The 15,701-nt window shown below is 39.9% G+C and overlaps 1 protein-coding gene across 1 annotated transcript in view; it reads right to left on the bottom strand.

Annotated features, from left to right (window-relative positions):
* The window catches only part of HSDL2 (hydroxysteroid dehydrogenase like 2), a 28,052-nt gene that overhangs the window by 10,674 nt on the left and 1,677 nt on the right, over nucleotides 1-15,701 (bottom strand). The window contains exons 2-6 of the mRNA XM_050943129.1: nucleotides 13,672-13,835; nucleotides 11,598-11,696; nucleotides 11,288-11,402; nucleotides 7,007-7,110; nucleotides 5,871-5,969 (exon numbers count right to left, since the gene is read on the bottom strand). Of these exons, the coding sequence (XP_050799086.1) occupies nucleotides 5,871-5,969; nucleotides 7,007-7,110; nucleotides 11,288-11,402; nucleotides 11,598-11,696; nucleotides 13,672-13,835 (581 nt within the window). The remainder of the gene's footprint in view (nucleotides 1-5,870; nucleotides 5,970-7,006; nucleotides 7,111-11,287; nucleotides 11,403-11,597; nucleotides 11,697-13,671; nucleotides 13,836-15,701) is intronic.

Below are 15,701 nucleotides of genomic sequence, written 5' to 3'. Positions count from 1 at the left end.
CAAACTTGCTTTGATCTGCTGGAGTGTGCAGCCCTGCCCCCCAATGCACCGCTTTACAGCGTTATATCCGAATTCGAGCTATATCGGGTTGCTTTATATCAGAGTAGAGGCGTATAATTAAAAGTAGTAACTTTCCACACAAAAACATCAAGTTTGAACATGTTTACTTAGCCTAATCTAAGAAGTCCTTTAATAATAACAGCCAGAACTGGGAGCTCCTGTTACGTGTGATTGCACAGGTGCTATTAGTTCTACCACCCTTTTGGAATTACGCAGGTTTAGAGGCTGATTTCATCGGAGTTGAAGTGTGGTGTGGGGAGACAAAAGAACAATTTCCTCTCCCACCACACTTCTTAGATTGCTGACTCCGTGGTGGGAGATGGTGGACAGCTTCCATAAGGATACAGTGAAGTTAGCCCATGAAGGCTAAAGTGAGGCTTGAAACCCCAATGGTGAGGGCTTGTACTGAAGTACTGAAAGTAGAACCAAGGAACGCCTCGTATGAGGTGTAGGGAAACAAGGGCCTCCAAAACAGTGAGGCTCAGGCTCTATTCCAGATAGCAGCAAGGCAGACTGTGGAAACCCTTGGCACAATCCTCAGTGATGAAGTATCTGGAAATGGGCTTCTCCTCAACTTAAATGAAGGTTAGAGTCTACGACAGGGGACAGTGGATAGTCTCTCTCTTGAATCTCCTACAGAGCCAAGAGGGGCTGAGGCCAGAATAAGGGAGTGCAACCTCTCTGGGGGAAGCTGATCCTTCATTCAGCAGCAGGGAAGGCAACACAGGCTCTAGAACAGTGGATGAAGACTTCTCCCTCAGTACTCCAATTAGAAGTCCCTCTTTTGGAACTGCTGAATGCACCACACTTAGATCTCTTACAACAGAAATGGAACTCAGAGGGAGTGAAGTTCCAACCAATGAGCATCAACCTTTCTTTAGGAAAAGAACTAAAAAGAACACATGCAAAACAAGATTAAAATCAATTATGTAAACCAAGGTTTACTATTTGTTGATCTAAATCAATCCATTTTGGTACCCTCTCTTTTGTTTCTTCTCAGTACTTGATAATGAGACACAACTTTGGTGACAAATGCCATGCTGTCTTTGGCCTCCAAGGCCCTCTCAGAATAGAGCATCTCTCAGACATGAACATGGACAGCCACAGGGATCAGGGTATTGAAGGAGCAGACTGTGAACCTGAAGAGCTACCAGGAGCCTCTTCCATCGGCAAACACTGAAGCCAATACTCAAGATCCTTGTGGGCCAGAGTAGCAAACATCTGTTGGGCAAAAGCCCTTCTACCCAAGCCACAAGAACATCAGGTATACGGGAGTCTCTCACGGACATTTTGCCTCTACAAGGAACACAGTCTTTAAGCTTAGCCTCTCCTACAGAATCCAGTGTCAGGGCAGGAAAAAAAGAAGAGACCAGAATAACTCAGTTGGGTTAGGAGAGGCAGTTGCTATGGAATCAGACCTATTCAAATCTTAAAAAACTCCCAACAAAAGGAGAAAAAGCAAGAAACTGGCTGACAAGAGCTAAAATCAAGGAACCTGAGGTAGTAATTCCAGCTTGCTGCTTCAGGGTAAGTCTACACAATTCATGGCAGCGTAGCCATCAAAGCCGAGTTGACAGATGCGGGTTTGTGCTACCATGCTAAAATAGCTGCAATAGAGACTGCTTTGAAGTTGCAGCTTATGCTGGAGCTTAGGCTCTGAAGCCCACCCCCAACCCTAAGCTTCAGTGCCTAAGCTCCAGCATGAGTTGCAACATCTACACCGACTATTTTTAGAGCAGTAGCATGAGCCCAAAAGCCTGTCGACGCGGGCTGGGAGGCTAGCTGCCACAGGTTGTGTAGCTGTATCCTGTCTCCTTATACAATCTCACCTCAAACATTTTACAGCTTGAGACATGGTCTGCACCAAACCCAAGAATCAGAGCTTTCCAGAGAGTTCCTGGATTGGTGCAGTGTGCAGATGCATCTCAACGGGGAAGTGGGGGTGGAGAAGCTGCACTGCCTCAAAAGAAGAACTCCAGAATCCTATAGTCTGAGAATATTCATTGTTTCCATGTGTGGTCTACACTTCAGACACACACAGGAAAATCCACAGCACTACAACAATAGTGTGAGCAGGGAGATCAAGAACTGAGCGCCAAACCTTGTCTACATTAGGAAATTTAATCCTGGTTGAACATGATTCTTAACAAGTCGGCCGACACGATGTGGACCACAATTCTGTGATCAGTTTTGACAAGAACATGATGTGGTCAGTATCATGTCTGATCCCAGAGGGTTTTAACTACTAGTGGCTCACCCTAACTTGCCCTTTTCTATACTCGTCAGAAAGTTGTGGTTGGCACCATGTCAGCTAACTTAGCTATTATGAACTGTGTTTAACCAGGAAAGTCTCCTAGTACAGACAAATGCTAGAGGTTAGGGCTGAAGCATATTGGCAGGGCAGCATGCAGAAGCTTCATTTTTGCCATCTGTTCTACCTGTTCTTTTGTTCAAATAAAGGACTTCAGTCTTGGAGAGAGTGTCAATTCACCACATGTTGTAAGTACTAAATTCACATACAGAATTTAATTTGGTTTTTTAACTTTGTTTGATAGTTTAACTTATGTTAATAGCAGTAGATCAAAATGCCCATAAAGTTTTTGGAGCAAAGGAGGGAGGGAAAGGAAGAGAGAGAATTCCAACTACTTCTCAGACACAGATTCACAAACATGTAATTGATAGAAACATCTGATTTCTTTTTTGGATATATTAATCAACAGAAACAAGTGCCTTTTTAATTGGAATGCCACTAAAGTTTGAAATTTTCTAGTTCCACAGTTGTTTTGCGGGAATTATTTCACATCTTCTTTTGAAGCATGTAAGTTGAATCATTTAACAGTACAATTAAAATACAATTTTGAAATGTATTAGTGGTGCAAAGGTGCAAACCTTATTACTCAGTTTATGTGCCCAATATGGTAGAATTCTAAGCATACATGTACTCTAAATACTCGAATGAGTATAAATAAGCAGCATATGAAAGCTGTCCCTATGATCCTGTACAGCACTCTTCGTTTTTTCAAATCACATCTGTAAGTGGCTATACCTTACGTAGTCACCCACTCCTGCCCTGAAGGGCTTAAAACTGCCCTTGGCAAGGGCTAAGGTAGGGGAAACCTGGGCTGATTGGGAAGCAGCCACAGCTGGGCCATGCCCCTATCAGGCCGCACCTGGCCCTTATAAGAGGGCAGTGGACCAGGAGCAGTCCATCTCTCTCTGCCTTCAGAGAGACAGGGGCCTGGCTGCTGGGAAGCTCAGAGTGCCTAGAGTGAGGCAGGGCTAGAGAGCTCCAGCCTGGCAATTCCCCAGGCTGCAGGCCTTGCCCAAGGCCCCATAGAGGCACTGGGTCGCAGAGAGAGGCAAGGTCCAGACCCAACCTTGCCTATGATGAGTGGCTGACACTGCAGTCTGCCCCAGGGTGTGGGGGTGAGTTGGTGACTGGCAGTAGCCTATGACTGAGGTGAGGTGGGGGTTCCCTGAGGAGGGGAGACCCTGAGAGAAAGGGGTTACTGGCAAGGGGCAACACCCCAGATAATGGGGCACCTGAGTCCTGGGAGGGACATGGGGGCCAAGTGGCAGTGGGACACCAGCCTGCAGAGGGCGCTCTGGAGGCTGGAGAGCTAATTCCCTGAGATGACCAGCAGGAGGTGCTATGGCAGTGAGTCTCCCACCGTCACGTTTATAATACATCCTAAATTAAAAAGATATTTAAGCCATATTGGCCTACCTGCAGGGAGGGTAAGCCTTAGAAGATGGATACAATACTGAGAAGAGTTATGTTTTATTTTTCAAGCTGTTCCACACAACTTTGAATCTGGTTACCTCCAGTCAAAGCATTACAAACTGAACATTTAAACAATTAAACATTCAAAAAAAAAATCAAAATCTTTAAAACTAACTTGACAAATTTAGTCTGCTACTCAAGGGGTCATAAGAGGTTTTTAGTTAAATTCATTACTTTAGACATAAATAGCAGCTCTAGACTGATGAGAAATAAGAACAAATGTTAAGAAACACATTTGGACCTTCCTAAATTCATTTGCTTTAAATCACTAATGTGTAGATCTGGCTGTTTTTACAGAGATAGTGTAATTTATTGTGCAGGTGGAAGAGAAGGAAAATATCTAAATTTTGCAAAGGAAAAGACTAGAATAAAGCATAATGTAGCCCATACCTTTGATTCTCAAAATAATCTTACTTGGTTCAATTATTGTTTTCTTCAAAGTGAGAGACTAAGGCCTGGTCTACATATCATTTTTTATACTAGCATAATAATTTCAGTTAGGTATGTGACTTTTTTAAAACCAAAGTTGTGCCAGTACAATCTCATTTAGTTTGTCACTCCATGCTAAGGGAGAACCGAGAATATCTAGACCAGAGGTGGGCAAACTATGCCCCGCAGGCCACATCTGGCCTGTGGGACCCTCCTGCCCGGCCCCTGAGCTCCTGGCCCAGGGAGGCTAGCCCCCGGCCCTCCCCTGCTGTTCCTCCTCCCCCCGCAGCCTCAGCTCGCTCCGCTGCCAGCACAATGCTCTGGGCAGTAGGGCTGTGAGCTCCTGGGGCAGTGCAGCTGCAGAACCCGGCCTGACCTGGTGCTCTGTCCTGCACGGTGGCATGCTGGCTCCAGCCGGGCAGCGCGGCTGCCTATCCTGGTGCTTTGGGCAGGATTAGAATTCAAAATAACCTTGACAAATTGGAGAATTGGTCTGAAATCAACAAGATTAAATTCAACAAATGTGCACAGCACTTCACTTATAATGAGGGGGAAAAAAATCAAATGCACATCTACAAAATGGGGAATAACTGACTAGGCAAAAGCACAGCTGAAAAGGATCTGGGGTTATAGTGGATCACAAATTGAATGTGAGTGAATGTGATGCAGCTGCAAAAAAGGCAAATATTCTGGGATGTAGTAACAGCAGTGTTGCATGTAAGACATGGGAGGTAATTGTCCCACTTTACTTGGCATCGGGGGTCCTGAGTGGTAATACTGTGTCCAGTTTTGGACACCACACTATAAGAAAGATGCGAACAAACTAGAGAGAGTCTAGAGGAAAGCAACAAAAATAAGTGGTTTAGAAAACATGAAACCTAAAAGGAGAAGTTGAAATAATTGGGCACATTTATTCTAGAGAAGAGAATGCTGAGAGGGATCTGGTAAGTATTTAAATATCACAGAAGCTTAAAAACCTGACTGGAAAGGATCTCAAGAAGTCAAGCCCAGCTCTCTGTGCCGTGGCAGGACAAAGCAGTCAGGCATTCCAAACACTATCAGAACGTGCTTCTTGTCAAATATCTTCTCAGAGGCACAGCATATATTAAAAAGATAACATAACAAATGATCCTTTCACGATGTTGTTTACATCAGAGTCCTGTGCACATTAAAAAGGGAACAGAACTTAAGAAAACCAATGGGCAAATTAAACCTTTTAAAATATATTTTTTTAAAGTGGGTCAGTGAGCCAACCACTCCACAGGTTGCTTCAGTCAAATGTAAGGCATAAATAAGCTGCTAGCAAGGAGACACTCACTATTTGCAGCGCATGTGGTCGGCCATTTGATTAAAGTCACAGTGGCCTAACAGAGAACTATGGAAGAGTATTTTGTAGGAAAAACCCTGAATATGAGCAACGAAAAACAAAAAAAAACCCTCAGGATAGTGAGCTCATTTTCAAATCTCTGCTCCGAACAATCTTAAGAAAGCCTATTCAGAGTGACATACATGAGGTCTGCAAGATGGAAGGCTGAGCAGAGAAGAAATCCAGCTAACAACATCAAAGAGAACATTATAGTATCTTAAAACAAGTCACCTGTTTGAGGCCATAAAGCATTGACTGCAACTTCTCCTCTAAATTCTTCTGCCATCCCCAACACGCACATGGACATGCCATATTTAGAAATGGTATAAGCTAAGACAAAGTAAGAATTTTATTTAGTAAGGTACAAATATGTCTGTGAAATTTTAAGATTCACTGATTTAATTCTTTACTCCTTGATGTAGTGTAATTTATTAAAAAGAAGTTCCTTAGAGTGGAACAAACCTATATAAAGTAAGAACTGAGAGGAGAATGGCTCTGCATTGAACTTTTTATTAACTAAATGTTCTGAACATAGAATCACAGAAGATTAGGGTTGGAAGAGACCTCAGGAGGTCATCTAGTCCAATGCCCTGCTCAAAGTAGGACTAACCCCAACTAAATCATCCCAGTCAGGGCTTTGTCAACCTGGGCCTTAAAAACCTAAGGATGGAAATTCCACCACCTCCCTAGGTAACCCATTCCAGTGCTTCACCACCCTCCTAGTGAAATAGTGTTTCCTAATATCCAACCTAGACCTCCCTCACTGCAACCTGAGACCATTGCTCCTTGTTCTGTCAAGATTAACTTCTTTATTATTGTTTCACCTGCACTAAAATGGCAACTACAAAAACTTTTAACAGACAAAAAAGGTGATCTAGTTTCACTGTAGGTTTGAAAAATTAAGTTTTTACCATCCTTTGGCACAAAATGCTTTGAAGAGCACAGAGACAGCAGAATTGTCATCAAGCTGTTCCATACACATAGGGTCTATGACCTGCTTCTGGCCCACAATACTAGAAAATTGTATTTCATTATTCTTATAAAAGAATGACAAATCAGGATAGTTTTGTCGGATTTTCAGGTAAGGAAATGAAGACAACTATTAGTGTACCATAGCGTTTCATGGAATTGTCAATAGTATTTCTTATATGGAAAAGGACTGACAGGACCATGGAGATCAAAATTACCCTCTTACCCCTGAAACAGTCATGAGGCATGTCTTCTAGTCTTCCCCAGCAACAACAGGTATAGTACAGGCTGTGGTAAAGTAAGGGCTTCAGTACCCAGGCCTATCACTCTTGTGCCTTTCATAACTACTCATTCATTTTTAAAGCATTTTAAAAATAAGTAAATATAACACCACCTACCACAATGATTTTTGAACCATATGGGATTCAGGTTAATTGGTGGGCTAATGTTAAGGATATGAGCAATGTTACTCTTTCTTAAGTAAGGAAGGCATATTTTAGACCTGAAAATGAAACAGAAATTAGACATGGTTAATAGTTCTCAGGTGCATCTCTTTTAAACAAAAAATTTATAATTTTGGCAAAGCCACTATGCCAGTGAACATACTTTGAGATCTTTTATTTTAAAAGATGCTGTAATCTACTCTGATCTCATTACGTTGCACCTGTCCTCATAGCCATATTCTGCTTAATCTAAACAGAGAACCAATATAATAATATATTATCTGAATGAAAAGTCCTTCCTAATATTTATGCATTCACACTGGGCCAGATTTTCTAAAACAACTTAAAACCTACAAATGGAGTCAGATTTTCAGAAGAACTCAGCAGCTCTAATTGTGACACTTTAGCTAGACTTTTTCATACTGCTAAACTATTTCTCCAATGTATTAAGCAGAGAGATTTTTCTTCCACATTAGCCATGTATGTTATCCTTTAGGTATTTTCCCTTTCACAAAAAAATATCATAGGGAAAATCCCATTCTCCATTAAAAAGAAAACTTTACCCCTTTTATTCAGTTCAAAAGTCCAAAGACTTTACAGTGTACATGGCACTGTCACAAGATGCAAACTGTATTTTATAAAAGCTGGTCAATACAATTGCCATTTCTAAACCTAGTGCTGCAAATGGATATCTGCTGGAAAGTGATGTAATTTACAATAGTTAGTAGCGAGAAACTGATGTAAGCTTTTAGACCCCGATCCCACATTTGACTGCATGCAGTTATGTGCAGTCAATTGCAGGGATGTAGCTTCAGACTCTTTGGGAGTAGAGACTGTCATTTACTGCAAGTCTGAACAGTGAACAGTATAATGGGGCCTGAACCTGGTTAAAATCTGTAGGTTATGCCACAATAAAGTATTAAAATAGTAAGTAGGATTTAACAAATTTCCAGTCTACTTTAATAATTGATTCATAGTCAACCAGAACTCAAATATTTAAACAAAATGTTTAATTGTTATGTTATGAGACATTAAATTACTTCTCATCTGAAGAAAAATGTTTGCATTGAATTCCACAGGCTGCAGCCATGACTATGAAATCTACTGCTTCTTTTGGCCCAACGAGCCCAAGTCCATTCACCTTCTGGGCACTTTGTAAGGCATAGCTGTGCACTCCATTATCTCTCTCAGTGGGAGGGTTGGCAAGGATGGTTTTGGTTGAGTTGGAGTATGCCTTTCAAAGCAATTTTTTTGACACTGTATAACTCAAGTTAATGTTTAATTTTCTGCAAGTGTATGAACCAAGAACACGTTGACAAGAATATGTATAAAATAGAAAATTAAAAAACCACACACAACCATGCTACTAACCTTAATAAATGCAATATCCTGCATGTGGAATTTACCACAAATCTCACTAAAGAACTGATTTTTCACACATTTATTAATAGAACCTGGTTACATAAGCAACAAGGGAAGAAGAAAAAGGGATGAAGTGTGTGGCTAGGTTATGCATTAGGTCTTCTGAACTGATTGTTACTACCACTGTAACTAAGACCATTCCCTGATGTAGGAGACAGAGAGAGCCTGGAGCAGTGGGCCTGGTGTAAGATCTAAGGCCTGAACCATCAAAGTTAGGCCATGTCATGAACCAAAGTCAGGCCATCTATTAAAGCTGATGCTTACAAGTTTATTTTCTGATATCTGACCTTGGCAAAGGTATTGCTAGGACACAGGCACTCCTAAAAAGCAACAGATACTGTGTGTGTGTGTGTGTGTGTGTGTGTGTGTGTGTGTGTGTGTGTGTGTGTGTGTGTGTGTGTGTGTGTGTGTGTGTGTGTGTGTGTGTGTGTGTGTGTGTGTGTGTGTGTGTGTGTGTGTGTGTGTGTGTGTGTGTGTGTGTGTGTGTGTGTGTGTGTGTGTGTGTGTGTGTGTGTGTGTGTGTGTGTGTGTGTGTGTGTGTGTCCCTCAAAGATTAGCCCAGATACAGCCTCACCTAACACCAGAAGAGAGGGTTGACACCAGAAAAGCCTGGAGCAAGATACTGGGGAGGTAACAAGCAAATGTCCTGAAACATGTAAGGTGGTTCATAAGTTGTTCGTCTCAGTCTATAAATGTCGGGATACATCACCTTAACCATTTGTGAGGGAGAGGGGACAGCAGAAATTCCTCCTGCTGATTAAGCTGTTCCTTGCCACTGGACACTCATGTGTTAGTATACCTGTCCCACAGACCGAGGGCACCAGGACTTTGCCTTGAGGGCAATAAACCTGGCCGAGTGCCTTTGTCACTGAACCATGCCTGTGATCTTTCTTTCTGGGTAGTACTATCGAGGTCTGCTGAACCAATTATCTGCATGGCTGGGACAGCATTACAGAGAGAGCATACACGCACACTAACTGACAACACTTGTTTGTTTTTTTCCTTTGGGTGTCATTTATCTTTCATATTTTTCAATGTTTAGCAACATAAAACTAAAGCTATTTTCCCCTTTTAATGCACTGTCGCAATCAAAGGAGAAAGAGCAATCCCTGTAAAAAAAAAATAGCAATATCAGCACTCCTTACAGATATTAATCAGAGTTAATGTCACCACCGAGGAAATGTGGGTGCCATTATTGAGAAAAATAATACTGTAATATTGAAAATGAGAAGAGTACTTATTCAGAGATGTGGCAACAGCCATCCATAGGGTGCTTTTCAATATTTTCTTGAAACATTTTCCTGCCTGTTATTCTAAAAGATGATTTTCCCTAATGAATGTGGCACTTTACCCATAGTTAAATAAAATGTTCCAGGATTATGTTAGGAAAAAAACAAAAACAAAAAACACCTCCTTTAGTATAACAAACGGAAGTTTTTGTTGTTTATCATTTTTAAACTACACATCTACCTCGATATAATGCTGTCCTCGGGAGCCAAAAAAATCTTACCACGTTATACATGAACCTGTGTTATATCGAACTTGCTTTGATCCGCTGGAGTGTGCAGCCCCTGGAGCGCTGCATTACCGCTTTATATCTGAATTCATATTATATCGGGGTACAGGTGTACTTTTAGAGCAACCCCCTTCTCCCACCCCACCCCCACAGTTTTTATACTATTTTTAAAAGATCACAATAATTTCAAATATACTTTTCACTATGTTAGGTTCATTGCTCAGACAATAAAAACAAATTCATCTTTATAATGTAGCACCACAGATGTCGCTCTCAGAATAGAATTCAAAAGATCAAAGAGCTCCTTGATCACCACAAACATTAATTGAATGAAAGCCTCAAAATTAAGGTTTCTATTTTAACTCTCAACAATTTAAAAAAAAACAAAACAAAAAACACCAAGTGTCTAGAAAATATAAGATTTCATTTTAGTGTATTACCAATTTGGAAAGATGAACAAAATATAAAAAGAGCCATACAATTGTGGAGTCAACTCTCAGTGATATTTGATGAAGTAATGAAACCAATATTGTTATGATGGAATGGTAGACCACATTTTCTTTCACTGAAAATGGACTTCCTTCTTAATGATTCTGATTTGTTTATTGTAAATTATCTGATTGGTGTTTTTTTCCTTCATAGAGCTGAAAAAGAACACTGGTAAGAAGGCAATTTACAATTAAGACACACCCATCGCAAAAAGATACAAAGTGAGTTAACATTTATGATTTCAATTACAACAAGAGAGCAGGAAAGTTTCAGCAAAACCTGGGTCTTATGATCTGAAGTTCATTTGCCAGAACTGCATTAACTTAGCCTTTTGTTTCCTGTATAGAGAGCCTGAATACTTTGGTGTCACAAAGTCACCGGTCACCAGCATTCAAGATCAAACATTACGGACCAGATCCACAAAGGTATTTATGCTCCTTACTTCCATTGCTTTCAAAGTACATTAGGGGCCTAAATATCTGTGTAGATCTGGGCCCTAGATCTTGCTGCAAACCTAGGGGAAAACCTTTCCAATGACACATGGCACATCCTTTAGTCTTTCAACCCATAATAGAGTTGAAAGAGTTAATCTTCAACCATTCATTCAGAATCTCCCAATTATTCATTCATGTATGTACGTGTGTACACACACGCCTTGTACCTTAAATTTTCACCTCAAAATTAAAAAGTTAGCGTAATCAGATAACTACAAAAGTTACTGTGTGAAGTGATATTGTTAAGGACGTTGAAAATGTAATTAAATCTACTGATGTATTTAAACAATTTAGTTTCCCAGATACAGTACTTACGCAAGGTAGGTTCCTCTTGTGTTAGCACTCATCATAAGATCCACTTTCTTCGTAGGAGTTTCCAAGGTGCCAGTCAAGGAGATAGCACTCGCATTGTTCACCAAAATGTCTATTCCTGGTTTTAAAATAATTAATTTTGCATTAATATTTTAAACTCCACCATTTAATACAAAATGCAAGGAAAAAACAAAGTGTACTATTCAATTTTTTTAAGCTAACCTTTTGACTATTTTGACTGAAAATTTAGAAGGCTTTTCATTAACTAAAACACACACATACATACAACACCCTCCATGATCACTAATTTTACCTCCAAATTTCTGTACAGCTTTCTCCACGGCATCAGCGATTTGCTGTTCTTCCCTCACATTAACGATGCATGGTAAAGCCTTTCCTCCAGCAGCTTCAACTGCACAGTGAAAAAATATATATATATTTTTTTCAGTTTGAACTTGCTCTTACACTGAGCAACCAACATGGGATAAAATATTCTCAGAGTTGGTCATGATTATCAACAGACTTCAAAAACATATGATACAATCTTTACAAGTACTGAGCACCATCAACTTCCACTGGCTTCAATGGGAGTCAAAGCTGCTCAGCACCTTACAGGAATGAGTTAATAACTGTGGCAAGCCAGAAAATTTAAGAGCTGCAAAGGATCACAAGCCCACACAGTGGCATTAGAGGTCAGTACACACAGACATATTCAGTCTTAAGAGAACACTAACTTTCCTATACAGCAACATCTTCTACTGTCTGACGACGAAAGGTAAAGGGGAATCTGCCACCATGCATTCGTCAGCGAGACTTCCTTAGAGAAAGGGGGGAATATTTCAAGTTATTGGGGGAAAAAACTAAAAGTTAAAGTATGGCCTGTTCTTCAATCACTATAAATTTATAGTGCTCCAAATGTACCTTTAAGAAAATAAAATTTGTTTTAGAATAACCAGTGGCATACTGCTTAAACTGACTGGAAAGGGGCCAGCCACAAGTCTGGGAGTAAAAATTGCTCATCCTGAGCTTCATGCCAGCATAATTTGTGGATATAGAGGGAGGAATTCTACACCTCGGAGGCAGGAAAAATGAGAAAGAAGTGTTTCTCTAGCAAGCAGATTTATTCATTTAAAGAACAGAGTAAGCCCTAGTGAGCGGAGGTCTCTGTTCCCAGTCCTGTGCACACTAGGCCAAAGGGTATTTTGAGGGGGCGGGGGGAATGGATGGAGAATCTATTTTGTCTGTGTCCTGTCCAGATGTGTTTTGTGAGAGGCATGATGGGGCACCGCATATGCAAAGCTGCGGGGTGGGAGAGGAGGAAGGCTAGTAAAAAGTTAAAAGCAGGAAGCGGTGAATAAAACAATGAGAGGCGGCTCATAAGCCTACCAAGCCTGCATGGAATTACATGGCTCCTGACCTCAGACAAATTCTGAAGACCTGCTACAAACCACAGAAGTACTAGAGCACTTAAAAATGGTCTGAAGAATGTTTATAATGAAAAATGCTAAGCAACCTAAATAAGGATTGCTGCTGCTTGCTCTATCACACTGCTTCTCCCAAATAAATTATAGAGACCACAGCATACCGCTATTAAAAAATGTACAGGAGTAATTTAACTCATGCTCTTCCTTTTGTGAAAATGCTTTAAAGAAATAACCAAACCAGATCCTGTTTTAGGGCTAGATCCTACAAATGTATGTGCATAGGCATAGGGGTGCACCTGGGTTGACTCTTCTAATGCAGCAAATTTGAACGTGTTATTTTGACAACAAATAGTAGCTTGGCTTAAAGTAAGGAAACAATTGTAGTGGCGCTTTTTCTTCAAAATAAAATACTTTTAACATATTTGTTAGGTGAGGCACATGTTAAATTAATGGTTCAATGGATATTTTTAATTGTAAAAAATTTAGAATTAGGAAACTCAAGTCATAGCTAACCAACTATTGTTTCATTACAACAAATAAATTCTAGGAAGTTTTTTTTTTAAACTGGAATATTTAATATACAATATAATAATATAACACTTTAATTCTTTGAATACTATTTAATAAACACTGAAAAGAAACTTTAAAATGAATAGTATGTGCCAACATCGTAAGCTCTCTATCATGTATACAAATGCAAACACACACTTTACACAGATACACAGTCTCCATCACCATAGTCTCTTTACACTTAACACACATTAATACATTTACTTTGACAACACTCCTGTAAAACAGAGCAAGTATTATCCCTAGTTTATGTATGAGCAACTGGGGCTGAGAGAGACTATATGATTTGCCCAAGGTCACACAGTCTGTGGCAGTGCCAGGAAATGAACTTGGATCTCCAGAATCCCAGTCAAACATCTTAACAAGACCATCCTCTCGCTCTTTAAAACTTACTCTCTTCTGCAGCAGTGTAGATCGTTCCTGGGAGAGTGCGATGAGGCTCGCCTGTCTTAGCAGCTATTACAATGTTTGCACCATCCTTTGCAGCCTTCAAAGCAATTGCTTTCCCAATGCCCCGGCTTGCACCCGTGATGAAGAGAGTACATCCTGCTAATTTCCTAGAAACCGGGGGGACACAACAAGGGTTCATTTATTCCAGTGTGAAAACAATAAATTAAGTGACTTCTAAGTTATCTTCAAGGGCAAAAATAATTACAATTAGTGTTAAAACTTGTGACTGTTTCTTATATATAAGTATTAATGTAGATATACTAGAAACTTATTAAGCTGCAGTATAACATTATATGACAAAGTCAGTGCAGGTGGGTAACTTAACATGTTTATAGATAGTAGGGCCAAAAAGACCACTTAGGTCACACAAATGGATCCTCTCTGTTTTGCAAGAATACTCAATACACCATTTCAAACAATAACTTTTATAAGTGCTGCAGTTTGATAACAGAGTAAGAGTGCAGCATCTGAAGTGTAATCTCAACAATATCTCAAACTTCCTCTGCATAGCATAATCCACATAGACAGCTTGCCAAGAGTGTTATCAATTACAGAATTCTAAACACAAAAATAGCAGGGTTCTAATTTAAACATGATTTGATGTTTCAGTTCATCATCACAACACTAACATACTATGCCAGTGGCTGCAGGGAGGTGTAGGAGCAAAAAATAAGTGTTCTGATTTTCAGAGTTGGTGAGCTCCTATTGATGTCAAGTTTAAAAATTATGGCCTTTGTACTCTCCCTGTACCTTGGTTTAAATTAACTTTAAAATGATTGCAGTAAAACTAGCTTATCTTTGTAATCATATTACAGGCTGAGGTCAAAATTTGGTGTATAAGTACGAAGTATTACTGAATTTAAAAAAAATAAATTGTAAAAAGTATTTGACAATACTTTTTCTCTTAAGTGTATTTTCTTCTGCATAAAATCTGTAACTGTCAATTATTTTGTGAAAAACCAAAGATCTAAATTTTCAAATGTGCACAAATCCACGCAAGAGCAACCCCAATTTCCATACACACACACACACACACACACAGACAGTGCTGCGCACACATGCACTTCAGCATACATACTGTTGAAAATATGGGCCAATCTTTATTCATAACTTTTCTCTGGGTCTCAGCCAGCTCTCTGCAAACTCTGAGCATGCTCCTATTCCCAATGCACTCAAAAGAGAAAATTCTCTGGCCTTGAAAGGGCAAGATTGGGACCCAGTCACCTGTTCCAGCAACTGGATCCACTAGCACAAATATGTATACCCCTGCAGAGTTCCACTAAAGTCAACAGAGCCCTGGTCTAGCAGATCACCAATTGACCTCAATCCTGCAGTGGGAACTTACAGCTATAAGATCAAGAGAACCCAAATAAAGCTCAGAAGTTACTGGACTAGATTCTTGTGAGGGGGTTGGTATAAGTAACTGAAATTTACTAACCAACACTGTTGATAATAATGAGGAACAAAAAGACTAAAAATTCACTTCCTCTTGGCTCTGCAGAGCCAGTACAGCCAATAAAAGGAAAAAGCAGTAGTTGTTCCTAAATTCAACTTCATGTGTTTATATCTTCTGATCCACATTTTAGAGTAGAGCTACACTAAGTAATTTGGATTAATCATTTTCATTTTCAACTCTTCTAGTTTTAAATATATTGCTCAGTAAGTCATACAAAACTCTCCATAGCTCTCTCATTGCCCATATCTTTGCATTCAATTCCTCCCACCAATTCCCTCGTGCCCTTTGCCCTGCTGAAACTTCTCTCCTGGCAGCTCCCTTTGATTCCATCTGCAGTTACAAAATCAGCATCCCAGTTACAACATGGATGTTATAACATAGTTTTCTAATGTGGTTTGTTCTACACAAAGAAAACCAACTTATTAAGGGGAAAATGGCCATTATGGAAAAGGAAAAATGATCCTTTTAGATCTATAATAGAGAAAATATAAGATACATTTTTGTTATATGTGGGGTT

This window comes from Gopherus flavomarginatus, chromosome 3 (genome assembly GCF_025201925.1).
Source record: "Gopherus flavomarginatus isolate rGopFla2 chromosome 3, rGopFla2.mat.asm, whole genome shotgun sequence".
Lineage (NCBI taxonomy): Eukaryota > Metazoa > Chordata > Testudines > Testudinidae > Gopherus > Gopherus flavomarginatus.
Note: the sequence above shows the minus strand (reverse complement) of the source record. Positions and strands in the feature narration are given on the sequence as shown.